Raw genomic sequence first — 20,643 nt, forward strand, 5'->3', positions numbered from 1 at the left:
GACTCTTATACCCCAATAGATATCTTCTTCTGCTCAATTTGCTGCTCAGTAAATGACTCAATTTATATGCCTCAATAAAGTTTGCCACTTCCTTAGTTTACTCTTGGCTCAAATGACTTTACCTTCAACAATTTATTACTTCGATAACCTAAGAAACGCAATAGCTTAAATATATGTAATTAATAAGATTTTTTGTCATTTGAGCAGTCCACCTCTCTTTGATCCAACACACAGGAGTCATGGGAACCATCATGAGCTGGCTTACACGCTACTCTATTAACTACCTTCATACAAGTATATATATATATATATATATATATATATATATATATATATATATATATATATATATATATATATATATATATATATATATATATATATATATATATATATATATATATATATATATATATATATATATATATATATATATATATATATATATATATATATATATATATATATATATATATATATATATATATATATATATATATATATATATTTAAGAAGGCACTAGACTTACTTCTTATTCACTACTACCCATTTCCTATATTTTAAATACCTATTAAATATATAACTTCTGCTAGCCAATCGTAAGTGCTTCATGAAGGTATATGTTAGACGGCACTATACTCTCTTCTACCATGCATTACTACTCACTTCTAACACTCAGTAGTAGCTCATCGCTTCCTCTCATATAACCTCTTCTTATAGGATGAGTGTTTTAGGTGACCTGACAGCTCTTTCAATCCGTGTTCTGATCGGTTAAGGAAAGCACTATCCCTAGTACAGGTGCTTGTGCTAGGTCCCGTCTCTGGAGGTCTAACTACGTGCCTTAAAACTTCTTTTCGTGTCACTATTTTAAATACCGGCTCTGATGGCGTTTGAGATAAGGATGGGCTGTAGCTTTCATTATGTGACCTTGTCAAAAACATAGAGTCTATTCCAGGACGTTTATTAGGAGATTTGTTGTGTGATCAAGCTAACTTGGCTGTACATTGCTGATCATTAGGACTCCATTGTGAACGACCTTAAACGTGTTTCTGCTCTTTCTAATCACTGACTCTACTTCTATTGCTATATATGAACTCAGTTCGCTTGAACGAGCAACAACCGTAGCTGGATTCCAAGTACTTTGGGCAGAAGTTTGAAAACATACATACTCCCCTTTGTTTTTTATTGTTTTAAAAATAAAATTGTGAGATAGAGTCAAACTTTAGCGTAAAGAGCGAGGCATTGAGGAGGGGACCTCGCCTTTCATATACGGAATAATTCTTGTTGGTTTTAAGTTTTAATGTCGCTCCTTACTTTCACTTAAAAAAACTTGTTTTTTTATTCAATTTCTGAACGGTTTTTGAATTAATGCAGCTTTGATTTTGGCTCACCGTACATGATTAATTAAAAGATTTTTGCATATTAATTTTACTTTTTTGGCTAAATGGCTCTCTCAAAATTTTGCTCTGACTTAACTTACGAATTAACTTACGTAACATACTTATATATTCGTATGTTTTTATTACGTATATTAGGGAGTTCGCTCCCCTAGTCAATACCTCACTCTTTACGCTAAAGCTCGAATTTTCTTCCAATCACAAACCCCAGAATCACAATGGCCCGTTAATTAGAATAGATAGCTCTTTTAAAATTACTACTAGGGGGCGAACCCCCTCATATACGTAATAATTTCTGTTCGTTTTGAGTTTTAATGTTGCTCCTTATTTTAGTTGAAAAACTAGTTTTTTTTATTTAATTTCTGATCGTTTTAAATAATACTGGGAAATCCGGCACCCCCTTCATAGAGATGTCCCTTCCCCCAAGGAAACATCCTCCATGGAAAAATCCTCCCCTGTAATCTCCTCCTCTGACCACCCCCCACAAGAAAAAAAATCCCTCCTGAAATCGTCTGTATGCTTCCCATTAACCAATACTATCAGTAAGCAATGGGCAAAGTTCATAACTTGCAGCCCTTCCTCCGGGAATTATGGGGTTTAAGTTATCCTTAAAGACATATTTATTAGATTTTTGACTATGCTGAACAAAATGACTATCTCAAAATTTTTATTGGGTGACTTCGGGAGAAAAATGAGCATGGGAGGGGGTCAGGTTACCCTCCAATTTTGTTGGTCACTTAAAAATGGCACTAGAACTTTTAATTTCCTTTTGAATAGCCCTCTCACGATATTCTAGGACTACTGAATTGACACGATCACCCTTGGGGAAAACAAAGAAAAAACAAATTAAACACGCATCTGTGATCTTTCTTCTGGCAAAAATTACAAATTCCACATTTTTGCAGACAGGAGCTTGAAACTTCAACAGTGGGGTTCTCTGATACGCTGAATCTGATGGTGTGATTTTCATTAAAGTTCTATAACTATTAGGGGTTGTTTCCTCCTTTTTTTGGAAAATAAGGCAAATTTTCTCAGGCGCTTAACTTTTGATGGGTAAGATTAAGCTTGATGAAACTTATATATTTGAACTCTTCATAAAAATATAGTTGATTTGATGTATCTATTGGTATCAAAACTCCGTTTTTTGGAGTTTCGGTTACTATTGAGCCGGGTCGCTCCTTACTTACAGTCCGTTACCACGTACTGTTTGATCCTGCGTTCAACCTCCAGACGACCAATACCATCAAGACTGTTTCATGCTGATGTTGTATACAGATATTGGATTCATTCGAGTTAACCTTGAGGATTTTGATCATATTTGATATTGATGCTTGATCTGTAGTCGATGAAGGGAGTGGAAGGTGGGTCAACAATGTAGAATTTGTGCATCATAGCTTGGCTGGATTTGTGGTTACATGGTAAAGTGAAAATTCCAGCACCTATTATCTTGGAATCACGATAACTAGTGGGTCTTTGACTATTTGGATGGAGTTTAGGTGTAGGATTAAGATGGTCAAGGACTCATCCAGAAGTGATGTTATCTTGGGTTCCTTCATCCAAATTTGAAACCAATATGAAGCTAGTTGGGTATTGCAAGGGATACAATTTCATGATCTTTTTCAATCTCCTGATCAATAGTCTTCAATGTAACTGTGTCATCTTCTTCTGGGGTTTTGTCTGTTTGTTTCATTTCTTCATCTATCATACTCATACTCTTGCTGTGACGGACTTTCGTCAAGTGGTTTCACTTTTTGTACTGGGAAATTTTTTTTCCTTTTGCTAGGCAAACATTTTTAGCTGAATATGCTCTACAACACAAGTAGCAATTTTTAATTCTTTGGGCATTTCTTGTGGATTCTCTCTGACTTCGGAAGTAACTTTGAGGTGAGCTGAGAGCCATGACATCTATTTTCTGTCTCATAGGTATAAACTCACTTCCGCTGAATGACTTTAACTGACCCTGGATTGTTTTGAGGATGCTGCATTTTGTAACTAGATTTCAAAGTCAAATAGATCCCTTCGCCCAGGAGTCTCTCCCTGACTTACTGGATTCTTATTCTGCAGCCAATTCAATCACGAATTATCTCATCAGGGTCCTTGGAAAGACAGGGTTTAGCTATTGTCTTTAAGTCATTTATATACTTTTCTCCACTTCCACTTTCAAACTCATTTTGCTTTTGGAAAAGCAACCCAGCAAAAAGAGTGTTTAATCTTTGGACTAGCATATTTCCGAAACTGAGCTAGGAGAGGTTCTGTTTTGTGGGCATTACAATCCTCAAATTCAAAAGTATTGAAGATTTCGCTGCCTTTTTCCCCAGTCAAAATTATAAAGTAAGCACACATGAACTTTTCAGTTTTACAGAATGGAGTCCAAGGAAGTTCAAATCAATTCCATTCCTCTGATGAAAAGGCTGCCTATAAACTAAAACAGCATATTTGCAAGACGTATTCATGGTACAAGCGTGGTATATTAAAAGCATAAGCAGGGAGCATAAGGACAAGCATAGCAGTATGCAGCAATAGCTAACCTCAATAAATCAAATAATTTATGTAAAATTTAAATTCAGTAAAGCTTACCTCTTCTTTCAATGCCATTTTCTCCCCGTGGGGATTAAGAGATGTTAATACATCTCCCATATAAGTATAACTATGACCAGAAAAAAACCTATGTTGCAATTGATCAATAATTGTTTCATCGTTTGGTCTCTCAATACCACAAAGGTCGTCTAAATAGATTCTTTGTAGTTGTGACTTTCTGTCAATCTGTAATAAAAATATCACTGATTATTTGAACAGCTCTAGTCAAAAGGATTACTAGCTTTCAAGAACCGTACACACCGCGTGGTATACATAATATCTGACAGAATTGTGCCAAATGTTGTATGAATTACTCTATGAGTGGGTCAAATTATGCTGACTTTGGTATGAAGAGGTACGGCGTAGCAGAAGTGAGTCCAATATGGCAGAACAAGTGGTTCTTCAAGATACACACTGGGTGAACGAAGAAAGAATCCTTTACATTACGGGGCAGAAACCTATGGAGGGTTAGGGCCTGATTCTCTCTTGAAATCCTAAATATTACTCAACTTCTGGGTACTACTTATTCAAATCGTCAATAACATTGCATCTGTTGTCAATTATTGTGCATTTCCCTCCCCCCTCCCGACCAAGAAAATCGTACGTGCCTTATATGTGGTAACTATTTTGTAACAATGTATAGCATAGCGAACTAGTTTTAATGTGCAAAGAAACAACTTTTAATTAATGGTAAGAGAACATGTTTTTAAATTTAAATATTTCATAAAAATAAAAAATAAATCGTAATCCTTACTTTTGAAGCCTTGGAATTGTTTCAAAACTTGTTAGTAAGCTTTATGCACTAAATTTGTATTTACTTTTTTCAGTGGCTTTTCCAGAAGCAAGCATAAAATATCCTTGGGATAAATGTAGGCTAAAGTCCATACCACAATAAAATTCAGCTAATGCCAGAATTTATATAACACTGGACCAATTCATAGTAACAATTGTGTGTATTTAGCTAGTCCAAAAGTAAAAAAAAATTATGTGCAGTTACTCTTCTATTGAATATCACCAATCTTTTCAAGAATTGGCGATGATCCCTACTGACTTTAGGATTTCTTTACTGCATTTTCTCAAATAATTCCCTAGGCATCCAGAAGAGGCAAAATTTTCCATCTCATCGCTCGACAAAATATATTTATACTCTGCATGAGTCTGATACTCAGTGATTCTCTAAGAAGTTTACTTTGAAATTAGGAGAGTTTTATTTTGTTTTTGATTCATAATACTTTATAGACTTGAAAAAAAAAGATGAATGTATTTATGTAGAAGATTAATGGAATTTCTTCTATCTTAACAGGAGCATAAGGATTTTTTTTATTCCGTGATTGACTTTCCAAGAACCCTATCTCAAAGAAATCTAGGAAAAATACAGAATTTTATATCACAGGGTTGGACAAGATAATTCTGTGTTCTTCCTAATATTAGATAATCTCTACGAAGTTTTGTTTTGGAATTAAGACAGTTTGCTTCACTACTTATCTGTATCATTTAGTAAGATAAATAAAATAATTTCCATTCTCTTTTCTAATATCCAATTCAAAATTCTACTCAAATATCTAGAAACTACAGGGAATTTTGGAAACCTTAAGGTGCTTTCTGTTTCGCTATCTTACGATTCCATATTAAGTTTTACGACTATGATTACGATACCGAAGAAAATTCTCTAATCTCCTTCATTTATTATTAATGGATTACAAACAGCTGATCACAAAAACTAATTTAACGGAAAATGCAAAGTATTGAGCCACAACAGTGGCAATCAGAATCGAATAGTCAAAATTAACACGCTTTTGTTCTCGCTCTATGATTTCAAATCCTTTTTCTTATTTATTTCAAGCCATTACAATCTGATCTGGCATTAGAAAATTCTCAGCACTTGTGTAGAATCCAGTAAACAGGCGATAAAGACCGCATCGCAAAATACCGAGATGCTTAATAGAAAACAGGTTTTCTCTGCATGTGAGGTGTTGCTCACTCCGTGACAAAGATTTAAACTTAAGCTTTTGGGGGTTGAAGGGGCAAAAAAAGATACCTGGGTTAGGTTACGGATTTATTATATGCTATGCTTTACCCCCATACCCCCCCCCCTAATGTGAAAATATATAGCCCAAATTTTTTTCTTAATTATCATATTCTCATCCTATTTTGTTTTATTTCATTAGCACTAACGAAACTTCACCTCTTGCGTGACTACCGGATTCTATACAAGTATCCAATTTTCATTATTTAAGTGCCCCAAAACCAACCATGTTTGAAATTATATAATTTCAAATACAATAAATATATAACATAATAATAAATATAATATAATAAATAATAATAAATAAATAATAATAATAAATATAATAAATACCCATTATTATTAATGTGACCATTAAAGTGCCAGACTCAGTCACACAAATATTTGCCGCTAGAAAACTACTTCAAATAGTCTATAAATTTTCCTTGTTTGTTGATTTTTTTCGATTTTTTTCTTTTTTTAACGTAGGCCTACAAAATGTTTTCCGATGTATAATGGATGGGATTATATTACTTTAAGAAAGTGACAAGTTTCGCCATAAACATAATTAGTTTATACTGAAGGCAAAATAGGCGGGGATTTATGGGACTTCGTTCCACCTGTCCTGACACTACACATTCGGCAAAAATTTCGCAACTAAAGAATATTTCGATCAACAAAAATCGTTTTCAGCAAGAAAAGAAAAAAAATATATATTCTAAAAAGTAGGCTACTAACGAAAAAAACGAGGGAAAGTAGTTATGAAAAAGAGCATGTTGCATGTCAATAGGTTTCCCTTCTTCAATATTTAATCTGTAGCCTTAGTTTTTGTTCAAGTTATTTTCATCCAATCTGGCCCGACGCGATACTTCTCAGGAAATATAAAATCCACCGTTTTTAAAATTCCAGAGCAATCATAATTATTTCCATTTTCTCTAAGACAATTAAAGCTCTCTTCAGAGCCAGATTAACAACTGAGAAAATATACTGCCTTTAAGGGCAAGATCAATAATGAGTATCCTTTTTTTTTAAATATTAAGCTCTTTTGGTAAAGTTTTTATTATCATTTGCTACCCTAATAACACTCAATTAAACATTTGAGTGGCCATTTAAGATTTTATCTTAATAAACAAGATATGGGCAGTGTTTCCATCTGTGCTTTTCTTGCTGTAGATTATAGTTTTTCGGTCCTGGCTGAGAGTCAAAAATCCTTTTATAGTCCAGTAGTCCACTACCCAATGGTTACGTCGTGACAAGCGTGGGACCCATAAGGATTCTTTTTTTATGTTGGTCCTTACAGTTACTATTTATATATTGAGAAAAACATGAAGCGGAAATACTGAGTAGTGGCAGCTTACCTTGAGATACCCGGCCTTCATAGTTATCTCCTGGGTGCGAGAAACGGTTCCATTCTGATTAGCGTCTTCTAGTAGGATTTTCAGTTCAGATTTCAGCTGAAGAAAAAGTTAGTAGGTATTAAAACTTTAGAAATTTACTAGTCTAAGTATTTTCTTGTGACTGGCTCTTCTTACATAAAAAAGTTCCTTTTTCTAGAATCAATATTTGATTAAAAACTTGATTGTCATGTAAAACTTTCATATAGTGAGATGTAGAAGAAATAACCGTTATTTAAAAAAAGGACAGAATAAAAAACAAACTCATTGCAAACCCTTTCTGAGGCTAACAAAACTACACAAAGCTGTGCAAGTTTCTTGGCTATATTTATCTTGAAGATTAGCTCACATTGAGTGCCCAATAAGGGCTCCCAGAGTTTCCAGGCATGGCATGGCTTCATCCACTGCACAGTTACAATGCATTTATTTTACCTTGTCACTAAATGGTCATTACTTTACCTTGCAAAGATCGTTTGAGAATTCTTCTTCTAAACTAATCACAATATTAAAAATTTTCGTTAGTAATTCTAATTAGAATAATCCCCTTTTACGACAGTAATTTATGCCAGTTGCCCGTTGCTAACATATAAGGGTTTTATGGAAGGGTGGGTTGCATAAACTTTGGAAAAGCTCATTTAAAGGGAAATTGAAATTTCTAGTTCCATTTTTAAGAGTCAAAAGTGATCGGACGGCAACCAACCCCCCCCCCCCTCCCCTCTTGCACTCTTTTCTACCAAATGGATCCGATCAAAAGTTTAAAATAGACATTTTGTTCCAAATTACTTGCTTAGACTTAGGACTTCCCATACCGGTCGGCGTATAAGGTGGCAGCGATGCCTCTCTACGATGATCTCTCCAGCGTCTTAGGCCAAAGTTCATCAAGGGCTGTTCTTGAAAGCACTGCGTCCCTTTTTAGGCATCGTCCAAGGGTAGCCTTCTGTCGTCCACTTCATCGAACTCCTGGAGGAGTCCATCACAAAATATCATGAGGCAGACGATTGCTGCACATTCTAACCATGTGTCCCCAATATCGCCATCGACTACTTATGACTTTATCAATAATGAGTGGTTTTTAGTCATCTCTCTAATGAATGAGTTGGTAATTTTGTCAATCCAGTTGATTCCGAGAATCTGTCGAAGATAATTATTTTGAAAACTTTGAATTCTTTTCTATAGCTCTTTTGTCAGCGCCCAGCTTTCAGAACCATACATTGTTACTGACAGGACATTATTATTAAAAAGCCTCAGTTTCAAATTCAAAGAAAAAGTGGCACTTCTCCAAACGTTACTTAACTTATCAAAGGCGCTTCCTGCGCAAGCGATACATGTGGCAACTTCATGCTCGGGGCATCCATCGGTGCTCACTAGACTCCCAAGATATCTAAAAACCTCTACCTCTTCAATTTTTTTTGCTTTAACTGTCAGTGGCTAAGCAGATAGTTCATTGACATTATTGCGCTTAATTTTCGTCTTTTGTGTGCTTATTGTCAAACCTTGTCGTTGACCAAATTTTGAAAGTCCATTTATGTTGTTCTGAATCTTCTCTCTTAAATGAGAAAGAAGCGTTATATCGTCTGCAAAGTCTGCATCAAATAAAGTTGCGATTTTCATTCAACTACATGAAACTGGATTGTACGTCCGCAGGATAAAATCAATAAGCATTGCAAATAGTACCGAGGAAAGAATTTACCTCTTTCGAACGCGTGAGTTGAATTTGAACCACTCAGTCAGGTCTCCGTCATCAGTTCGAACAGCACATATTTGTTCATCATTCAACGCCGTTATAACTCTGACAATTTTATCCGAGAAGCCACAATACTTTCCAAAGTTAGTCTCTATGGACTGAGTTGAAAGCCTTCAAGAGATCGATGAAACCCATTATGATTTCATTCTGCCATTCATTTGATTCTTCAATAAGAATTCTAAGACTAAAGACCAAGTCAGCACATGACCTACTTGGTCGGAAGCCATGCTGTTCATCTCTGAGTATGGCATTGTTCTAAATAGTCCAAAGGCAAAATAACTTTGCTTCAAAAGTTGAGAACCCCTCCTCCCAGCCCCCGGGGCAAGGGCTATAAGCTATGGTAGTCACCAATTGTTAAAATATAAGGCTTTTATATGGGGTTGGTCGATACGTTTTGGCCTTTGATAAGTTTTCTTTGACCTTTGAACTATTCTGAAAAAACGGCTATCACTAAATCTGTTACAAAAGGGAATGGAGGGGGGGGGGTCTCTTTGATAAATTTTGAATCTGAACAAGGGCACTAAAACAGTTAATTTCCGATTAAACTTTATAAAACCACCTCTTACACAAAAAAATCTTATGTGTTAAGAATAAGCAACCTGCATAACTTACAGCCCTTGCCCCGGGGCCTGGGGGGCAAATTTGGGAGCATAGTTATTCATACTTTGGACTATTTTCCAAAGTTTCATTGTGGAGAGGGCCATAAGGCCTTACCAACTTTGGAGGGGGCTCTTTCGATTTCCAATAAAATGAGCCCCCTCCAAAACTTATCGACCAACCCCATATAAAAGCCTTATATTTTAACAATTGGCGACTACCAATTTGCGACGACCTTGACGACCAGCGTACCAATTGGCGACGACCTTGACAAGTCGTAGTTCCAGTTATTTCTGGATAAGGAGTTCCGATCCTCAAAACGAAGAGAACACACGATTTTCCAACATTAATTACAAGTCGATTTGCATCCATCCATATGTAAGTTTACTACAAGATAACTTGTTATTTACTCTGAAGTGTTGACGTGCCAGTATCACAGGAGACCCTTGTATTGTCATCTGCGAATGCCACCAGTTCATCAGAGTCACTGTCGTCACTAAAAGTGTCTTAACCACAACATAGTTTGCTGCATCTTGAAGTCCTGAAATTTCGGTGTAGGACACACTTTAGGTCATTCATGTGGGCTAGAAATAACAGTAGACCTAGGATCCATATCTGTGGCACTCCAGAGCTATCCATGATATCGTTAAAGGCTCTTCTCATATGTAAGTGTGCCGGTTGCTAAGGTATGACTTGAATCATTCCAGTGCCTCACCTCTAACCCTGATGTATTTTAATTTACCTAGTAAAATTTGATGATCCATACCCTAAAACGTTTATTTAATGTCAAGCAAGATAGCAGCTGGTACAAGTCTCAGGTCAAGTGCTCTGTTAACAAAAAAGCTCAGTGAAGTCAGCACATCTTCTGTTGAGTGCCCTGGTCTGAATGCGAATTCCAATTGGTTTAGGAAACCCTTCACTTCGAGAAAAGAGTAAAGTTGGTTCTTCATAGGCTTTTCAAATACCCTGGAAAACACTGAGAGAATTGAGATGGGTCGGAAGTTGGACAGGTTATTTTGATGTCCCCCTGTGTGGAGAGGAACTGTTCGTGCTTTCTTTAGCAGTGACGGAAATAGAAAGAGGTGTATCAAGTGCGTTAATGGTTTCAATACGGACGTAAACACTGCATTCAACACTTTCGTGTGAATGCAATCAAACCCAGATGCAGATGTACCTTTCAAAGTTTTGATAATCATTGAGACCTCTAGAGAAGTTACAGGAATGACTACCATTGACTTGACACACGCTGGGCCAAGGAAAGCCTTGTAAGATTTGGCTGGTGTTGTTACTGTCTTCGCTGTTTTTTCTCCAATGCTGCCGAAGTAGGTTCAAAGTACTTTTGCAAATGAGGTGGCTCAGTCAGTGTTAGTGCAGTCATTTTAGTAAGTAGTTCAGGTTTCTGGTCGTTAGGTCGCAGCACTGTATTGATCGTCTTTCACACTTTCCCCCCGTCCTTAACACTTTCAACTAGTTTTTTTCTTATTAAAGTATTCTCTTTTGACTTTTCTTAAAACTGACTGTAGGCACCTCTTGCAAGATTCATAGATTTCCAGGCTAGCTACACTTGATGCGTTACGCTATTTGAATCATAGATTTTGCATCTTGTTGATACGTTTGAGTAAACTTTCAGTAACCCACGGGTTTATTGCAGCAGTTTTTCTTCCACGCTTAGCTGGTTTTTCTTTAAAATAATGTGTCTTAGATACAGCTATAAATATATTATCGAATTCTTCGAAGTCCTTCGTTCACATCTTCTTTTCCAATAACACTGTCCAATTTTGTTTCTCCAGTTTTATCATTTAGTAGCCTTAGATTTTCTTCAAATAGGTTAATAATCGGCACAATATTTCTAATTTTCAAGAATGACCTTGCTGCCTTTGCTGTCTGAAAAGCGGTGCATAGAAGGAAAATGATCTGAAAAATCACTGACGATGATTGAAGCTGAGAGTGGAGGTAAATTCAAGAAAATATATTGTCTATTAAAGATTGAGTATATTTAGTAACTCTTGTTAGGATAATGACTGACGGATAGATGGTATATCCAGATTTTAGCGTGAGTACGTCTTTCGCGTTATTAGTAAGAGGCCATAATGATTACATCATGATTCTGTTTTCTAGCAGGTAAGTGTTGTAGATAATATACACACAAAAGAAGAAACGGAACCTAATGGGAATCGGTAAATTTCTTCAACGATTACCTTCCTCCGTGAAGGTAGAGACACTTTGATGAAAAGGAATTTAAAAACACACTATGTTCCTAGTCAGTTGGCTGTTTTACATAAACTGGATATTCGCTCTTTGTATAAATTGCCAATCCTCCTTGTCTTGTATCTTTTCATTAAGCGAGTATTGGCGACAAAACATTTTTCAGGAATAACTTAAACCTTAAAATACCCAAGACAGTAAAAATGAAATCTCATTGGTTGAATTAGTTAAGCAGATACTTTCATAGCCATATTAAACAGTTCGTGGTAACGAACTGTAAGTAAGGAGCGACCCGGGTCAATAGTAACCGAAACTCTAAAAAATGGAATTTTGATACCAATAGATATATTAAAAGAATCGGATTTTTATGCTGATTTCAAATATATAAGTCTCATCAAGTTTATTCTGACCCATTAAAAGTTATGCGCCTGAGAAAATTTGACTTATTTTCCAAAAAAGGGGGCAACACCCCCTAAAGTCATAGAACTTTAATGAAAATCACACCATCAGATTCAGCGTTTTAGAGAACCTTACTGTAGAAGTTTCAAGCTCCTATCTGCAAAAATGTGGAAGTTACTCTTTCTCACAACTCTATTTTTTTAAACAATAAAAAACTTTAGCGTAAAGAGCGAGGCGTTGAGGAGGGGACAGCCCCTTTCACATACGGAATAATTTCTGTTCGTTTTTAAGTTTTAATCTCGCTTCTTACTTTCAGTTAAAAAAGCTTGTTTTTTTATTTCATAAATATTAAAAAAAGAGCTGAAATTTCAATTGTTAGCCTATATAATTTGTTAGTAGCGGCCAGAAAATCAAAAAAAGAGTCGAGGCTGAAAAATCAGCAAAAAATAAGCCAAAAACCTATCGCACTAAACAGCTTAAGAAGTTGTAGCTTTCCTTTGAAGGTGTAGTTGAACTTGAGTATCAACAGGTTGTTAATGTTTGAACTTTTAGGGATGAGAGGTATTTAATTATTTTAAATTTAGCTAATTAGTTTTTATCACTTATTTTCACGGTTCAAAGTGGCAACACTGACAAAAATGTGACAAGAATGAGCACCACCAACTACTCAGGTGGTACAGCCCTAAAAATGCAGTAAATTACTGGCGAATTCAGCTTAGTGGAGCAGTATGTCGATCTTATTTGGAATTAAATTAAAAAAACCAGTTTTTTTAACTGAAAGTAAGGAACGACGTTAAAACTTAAAACGAACAGAAATTAGTCCGTATATGACAGGGGCTGTCCCCTCATCAATGCCTCGCTCTTTTCGCTAAAGTTTTTTATTGTTTAAAAAAAATAGAGTTGTGAGAAAGTCAAACTTTAGCGTAAAGAGCGAGGCGTTGAGGAGGGGACAGCCCCTTTCATATACGCAATAATTTCTGTTCGTTTTCAGTTTTAACGTCGTTCCTTACTTTCAGTTAAAAAAACTTGTTGTTTTTTTTTTTGAACGTTTTTGAATTAATGCAGGTTTTGATATTGGCTCACCGTATATGAATAATTAAAGTGAAATTTGCATATTAATTTTACTTTTATTTGGTTAAATGGCTTTCTCGAAACTTGTTTAATTTTATTTACGAAAGTTTTTATTAGTAATAAATATACATAACTTACGAATTAACTTACGTAACGAACTTCAATATTCATAGATTTTTAATACGTATATTAGGGGGTTCGCCTCCTTGTCAATACCTTGCCAATTTTTTTTTTTTTTTTTTTTTTTTTTTTTTTTTTTTTTGGCGAAAAATTTGAAAATTGAAAAGACGTGGGTATCAGATCAGATCAGAATTTGAGGTTTTCTGGCATAACCAGCAACACTTTAAGCCTCCTGAAGTACTGGTTCTACCTGCCTACCAGTGGATAAAGGCAGGCACACATAGCAGCCCCCACCCCTGGGGTGTAAGAGGGGACTCATCAGGTGAGACCTATACCAATTTTAACTTGTAATTTGACTACAGTAACCAATCCTTGGGTTTATGCCACTGCTACTGTTGATGCTTGATGTTTTTTGCTGATTGCTTTCTATTCTTCAAATTTCACAAACCCCTGTTTTGGTATTTGAAATTTGTTGCTTCATTGTGGACTACATCCTGCCTTATACCCAAATTGTCTTATACCACTGCTTATTTCTGGTCCTGTTTTGTTGTTTACTTCAGATAAGAAATGAAAAGTCAACTCAAGCCACCTCGTGAACTAAGGTCTGACAGCTCAATCCAATTCTCTGGATCAGAATCTGTTTCAGAGCAGCTACTCATGCTCACTAACTACATAAATAGCATAAAAATCAAACATAAAATGCTAGCAGATTCACTACAACCTGACAATCTTAAATCTTCAGTGAAAGGGTTACTTGATGACCTTATAGTGGCTAAGATCTCTTCCCAGGTAGATGAGGCAGTGGTTAAAATGAAAGAGGAACAGACATCCATGCAACATAATGTCACTATCTCTTCAGATAAGCTGGATGCAATCAAGCAGGAGGTGTATGCTGGCCTCAACCTAGATCTTAGTAATTTAGTGGATAAAACTCTTGAAAGCTATAACAGACGCATATTTTCTGTTGAATCTTCATTCGCTACTTTAGAGTCATCCATGATAGACCTTAAAAACTCTTTCCAGCCTATCCAGTCTAACCTGGCAAGATTAAATGACCGTTTTGAACAGCAGGCTTTGAGCAACCAAATTATTGTCTTTGGGGTGAAAGAGGAGACCTCCATTAAAAACACTGAAAGTCAATTCTTGTCACTATGTGCTGGGAAATTTCCTGGCATACCAATTATTCAGTCTGATGTTGTATCAGCCAAAAGAATTGGCAAACCATCTGCAAAACCCAGACCCATAGTTGTTGAATTTTGCAACTTATGAGTTCGTCAACTGCTTCTCAGACAAAAGAAGGATTTGAAAGGATCAGGGATTCTATTTTCTGAGACACTTACAAAACCACGCTTACAACTTCTTTCATATGCCAAGTCAAAGCTTGGCTTATGTAATGTTTGGTCCAGTAAAGGTGATATCCTGTATAAAACCCAATCTGGAAGAGCGGTTAAGTTTAATAATCAGAGTGAAATTGATTTATGTGCTGCAAATGCAGATAAATTAAAGTGATGGATTTAGATTTATTTTCTTATAGTATATTGCATTGTTTCTGTAGGGATTTACTTGCTGTTCTTAAAATATTCCTCTATTATTCTTTACTGTCCTCACATAATTTAGACTGGTACCATATTACACTTTGTGCCAATAGTTTGGACAATATGTCCCTTCCCACTAATATTTCTTTATGTTTGTTTGTGATTATGTCACCTTCACGTTGTCTGATTTACATTATATTCTTGTTGTGTCATTATACTTGTAACCCCCATAATATCAACTGGTCACACATTATAGTTTGTGCTAATACTTTTAATAATATGTGCCTTCCCACTGATTTTTCTTTATGTTTGTTTATGATCCTTTCACCATCATGTAGCTTGGCTTCTATAATGTTTTTGTCATGTCAGCACATTTGCAGCTCATATAATTTTCACTGGTCCTATATTGCATTTTGGGCAAATATTATGAATCATATATGTTATCCCACTTTTATTTATTTATTTATTTATTTATTTATTTATTTTTTATGTTTGTTTGTGATCCTATTACCTTTATGCTGGCTGATTTCTTTCATATTTTTGTCATTTCAGCATAATTGCAGCTCATATAATTTTGACTGGTTCCACGTTATACTTGGGGCCAATATTTTGATGAATATGTGCCATGCCACTCTTATTCACTTATCTGGGTTAGCGATCCTATCACCTTCCTGTACCCTGAATTCTATCATATTTTTTTTATGTCAGCACACATGCAACTTGCATAATTTTGACTGGTCCCATATTATATTCTTGGTCATTATTTTGAATAATATATGCCATCTCATTGATATTTCTTTATCTTATTTTTTTGATGCTATCACCCTTGAGTACCCTTAATTCAATCAATTTTTTGTCATGTCAGTATATATGAAGCTCTCATAATTTTTTACTATCCATAGTATACTCTGGGCTAATATTTGTAATAATATGTGTCATTCCATTGATATTCATTTATATTTGTCTGTGATCCTATCACCTTCAGGTAGGCTGACTACTATTATATATATTTTTTTCTCTCTTTCTTTCTCATGTCAGTTACAGCTTACATAATTTTCTGGTCCCACATTATAAATTGGGCCAATACTTTGATTCTACTTTCATTTTACTGATATCTCATTATGCTTTTTCTGATCCTCTCACCTTCATGTAGCCTAACTTCTATTGTTTTTTTGTTAGTCCAGCACACTTTCAGCTCATGTAATAGAAACTTGTGTCACATTATACTTTGGTCCAGTACTTTGGATAATTTGTGCCATCCCACTTATATTTCTATGTGTATATTTATTATTTGTGATAATTATGGGTGATTTCTCTTTTCTTTTGAATTCTTCTATTCTTAATTCGGTTATATTTGATCAACCAATTAGGGCAGGTAAACAAGAGACTCACACGCTTGACCCTCTCCTTGAATCTATGGTTAATTCTAGCTGTAATTATCACACTACCATTGATTATTGTGATAAAATTATACCCTCACTGTCTTTAAATAGTAGCTTTAATGTATTTTGTTTGAATGTGCGTGGGATAAGAGATAAATGGGATAGTCTAAAATCGTATTTGTGGTCTGATAATTCTTGCCCTTTTGATGTAATTGGTTTAACAGAAACATGGTTATCTGATGGTGAAAATTTTACAGACTATGATATGCATGGTTATGTTGCTGTCCATATCCCCAGAATGGTAACAAAGTGCTCAGGAGGTATTTCTTTATTTATAAAGTCTGATATTGAGTTTAGAAGAAGGTCTGACATTGAATCCTTGTTTACATCAGTAGTGTCAAATAGTAGGACAGTTTATTCTCTTGTTATTGATCTGAAAAGCCAGTTTGCATGTGACACTGTTTGTTTGTTTTATAAGCCCCCTCCTTTTCCAACACATTTGTTCTGCGATTTGCTTGATCGACTTTCTTGTGTGGGGTCTTTCTCTAAAAAACGTATTTGTGTTTTGGGAGATTTTAATTGTAATATGTTAAATATTGGATCAAGTGATGAATGTGACCATCTCTTTGATGTGCTTTCTTCTGCTGGTCTACTTCCTTCAATTTTTTTCCTTCTTGTGTTGACCCTACTAGAAATTCTGCCACTTTAATAGACAATATTTTCATTTCTCATTCTTCTAATTTGAAGTTTACTTCTGGTCTTGTTTTCACTGATCTTTTTGATCACTTCCCTATTTATGTTTCCCTTTTTGTGCCTCAAACTGAGATTGTTGTGGATGAGCAGGGTGAGTTTTCTTTTAGAACTTCCACAGATAAAGAAATTTCTAATTTAATACATAGTCTTCAGAGTAATGATTTGTCTAGTGTTCTTGAAGCTAATGATGTTGATTGTGCAACGAGTTTATTTTTGTGTCGTATGGGAGCTCTGTTGGATAAGCATTTTCCTCTTAGAAAGAGGCCAAGGAATTCCATACCTAAATGTCCATGGATGTCTAGAGGTCTTATCAATGCTACACATATGAAGGCGTCTCTGTTTAAGGCTGCATGTAAAAGTAAGACACAGGATGATCTTTTGAAGTATAAACTTTATAAAAATGTGCTTACTTCTTCAGTACGTGCAGCCAAACAGCTATATTTTTCGCGTCGAATTGATGAGTGTAAGGGGAATTTGCGAAAGGTTTGGACTGTAGTTAATGAAGCTCTTTCCCGCAAGAAACTCAAACAGTCCCCCCTTGTCACTACAGGAAAGCTGATGGATCTTTCGTGGACAAAATTCTTCAGCCAGCGCCTTCAATTCGTATTTCACCTCACTTCCTTCAGTTCCTAATCCACCCTAGAGCAGAGTAAGTAGTTTTCCCTTAGCAGAAAAGTCATTTTTCCTTTTCCCATGCAGTGATACCGAAATTTCTGACATTATTTCTCAGCTTTCAAATAGCCGTTCAGTTGATGGTTTTGGTTTGAGCTGTAATGTTCTTAAAAAAATTGGTCAGTTTGTTTCTAACCCCATCTCACACATAACTACCCTCTCTCTTTCTTCTGGTGTTTTTCCTCAATTATTTAAGGTTGCTAATGTTGTACCTTTGTTTAAAAAAGGTGATTCATCTCTAATTTCAAACTATAGACCTATTTCTCTCCTTCCTGTAATTTCTAAGGTTGTTGAAAAAGTAGTGTATTGTAGACTCTCTTCATTTGTATTTAGTACTAATAAGACTGCAGGTAATTCTCTCATAACTAACCATCAGTATGGCTTTCGTCCCAGTTTCTCTACCTTGCATGCACTTTCAGATGCAAAAGAGTTTGTGCGTGTTAATCTTGACAATGGCTTGTGTGTTTTGGGTCTATTTCTTGACTTTTCAAAGGCATTTGATATGGTCGTTCACTCTGTTCTTTTGTCTAAATTATCTTCATTTGGAGTGCATGGAGTCCCACTTTAATGGTTTAGGTCTTACCTCTCAGGGAGATCTCAGTATGCTATGGTTAATGGTACTTCTTCCTCTTCCTTGCCTATTGTGAAAGGTGTCCCACAGGGCTCTGTGCTTGGACCACTTTTGTTTTTAATTTATATTAATGATCTTGTTGATGGTTTTCATCCCCTTGTGCACCCTATACTTTTTGCTGATGACAGTAACTTTTTCATTGCTGCAGTGGACCTGCCACCTGCCACTTCCCTAGCTTAAGGTCTTCTTGATAAAGTAAAAAATTGGTGCTGGTCAAATGGTATGACTCTCAACAGCCAAAAAGTGCCATTGTACATTTTAGAACCCCTTATCGTATGAGAGACGCAGGGGAGCCAACCATCCTGACTTATGGGAATGATATTATACCGCAAGCTACTATAGTGAAATTTCTTGGTGTGTATCTTGACTTTTTTCTTTCTTGTAAACCCCATATAACTCATACCCGTTCTCTTGTCCTCCGCCAATCTTCAATGTTACACAGGGTTAACTCATTTCTTCCCCCTGATGTTATGCTTTCTTTTTATTACCCTTTTATTTTTCCTTGCCTTTCATATTGCTGTTCTGTCTGGGTAGTACTAATAAATCTCTTCTCTGCTCACTTCAAAGAGCCCAAAATAGGGCAGTGAAGGCTACTTTTCTTCTTCCTCGTTTTTACCCTTCCTCTGATCTTTATAATGATAATTGAATAGCTCCGCTGGATCGTATTGTGGGTAAAAGTTACCTTTATTTAGCACATTCTGCTTTTCTAGGTAGACTCCCACCATCTCTGCAGCAGTTTTTCTTTCTGTCAGGCTCAGGTAGGTACTCTTCTTTTTTACGTAGCTCTTTTCGCAGGTTCATTTTACCTAAGCGTTCATCGACAGCAGGTCAGAGGTCTCCTGTTTATCAATCTATTTTACTATGGAACTCCATCCCTCCTGATGTCCCTCTATCTCTTTCTGCAAAGGCACTTTCTCGCTGGGTATTTCCATTATATTATTTATCCCCTTTTTTCTTCTTATTTTGCATTCTATCCACATTTATGTCTTTTTTTTTTTTAATTAATTATATTTAAAATAATTATCCTATTTTATCCTATTATTTCTACTATTTTAATAAATGTCTCTTATATAATTTTTTTTTTTTTTTTTTTTTTTTTTTTTTTTTTTTAGTGTTTTATAATAGTGTCTTATTTGTTTTGTTGGCCCTGTACAAGCTTAGCTTCTTGGGCGTGTTTAAATTTTTAAGTTTGTAATTGTATTGTTTTTTTTAGTATTAATAAATTGATTGATTGATTGATTGATTGAATCACAAAGGCCGTTAATTAGAATAAATAGCTCTTATGAAAGTACTAAAAAATCTTTGGCTTAAAGAGCGAGTTGTTGACTAGGGGATGAACCCAATCATATACGTTATATTTTCTGTTCGTTTTAAGTTTTGATGTTCCTCCTTACTTTCAGTTGAAAAACTTTTTTTTATTTAATTTTCTGATCTTTTTCTTTAATAATGATGGGAAAACCGGCGCCCCCCTCATAGCAATGTCCCTTCCCCCATGAAAACTTTCTTCATGGAAAGATCCTCTCATATAACCCCTTACCCGCCCCCCCACCTACCAGAAAAAATCCCCCTGAAAACATCTGTATACTTCCGAATAACCAATACTATATATTAACATTGGGTAAAGATCATAACTTTCAGCCCTCCCCCCAGGGACTTCAGGGGATTAAGTCATCCTAAAAGACATAGTTATCATATTTTCGGCTATGCTGAACAAAATGGCTATCTCAAAATTTTGATCTGGTGACTTTTGGAAAAAAATGAGCGTGGAAGGGGAAGGGGAGTTGCCCTCCATTTTTTTGGTCACTTAAAAGAGGTACTAGAATTTTAATTTCCGTTTCAATGATCCCTCCCACGATATTCTAGGACCACTGAGTCGATACGATCACCCCTGGGAAAAAAAAACAAATAAACGCGCATCCGTGATCTTTCTTTTGGGAAAAAATGCAAAATTCCACATTTTTGTAGATAGGAGCTTGAAACCATTACAGTATGTTTCTCTGATACGCTGAATATTATGGTGTGATTTTCATTAAGGTTCTAAAACTTTTAAGGGGTCTTTCCCCTTTTTTTCCGAAAATCAGCCAAATTTTCTCAGGCGCGTAACTTTTAATGGGTAAGACTAAACTTGATCAAGTTTAGTCAACTTGATCAAACACATATT

General features: G+C 35.5%; 1 protein-coding gene across 1 annotated transcript in view; it reads right to left on the reverse strand.

The window, feature by feature from the left end:
- ninaC (STKc_myosinIII_N_like and MYSc_Myo21 domain-containing protein ninaC) overlaps positions 1–20,643 on the reverse strand; it is a 386,065-nt gene that overhangs the window by 296,438 nt on the left and 68,984 nt on the right. The window contains exons 8-9 of the mRNA XM_089097735.1: positions 7,338–7,433; positions 3,975–4,160 (exon numbers count right to left, since the gene is read on the reverse strand). Of these exons, the coding sequence (XP_088953861.1) occupies positions 3,975–4,160; positions 7,338–7,433 (282 nt within the window). The remainder of the gene's footprint in view (positions 1–3,974; positions 4,161–7,337; positions 7,434–20,643) is intronic.

The sequence above is a fragment of the Artemia sp. Qi Xiang Cuo genome, chromosome 12 (genome assembly GCF_049724085.1).
Source record: "Artemia sp. Qi Xiang Cuo chromosome 12, ASM4972408v1, whole genome shotgun sequence".
Lineage (NCBI taxonomy): Eukaryota > Metazoa > Arthropoda > Branchiopoda > Anostraca > Artemiidae > Artemia > Artemia sp. Qi Xiang Cuo.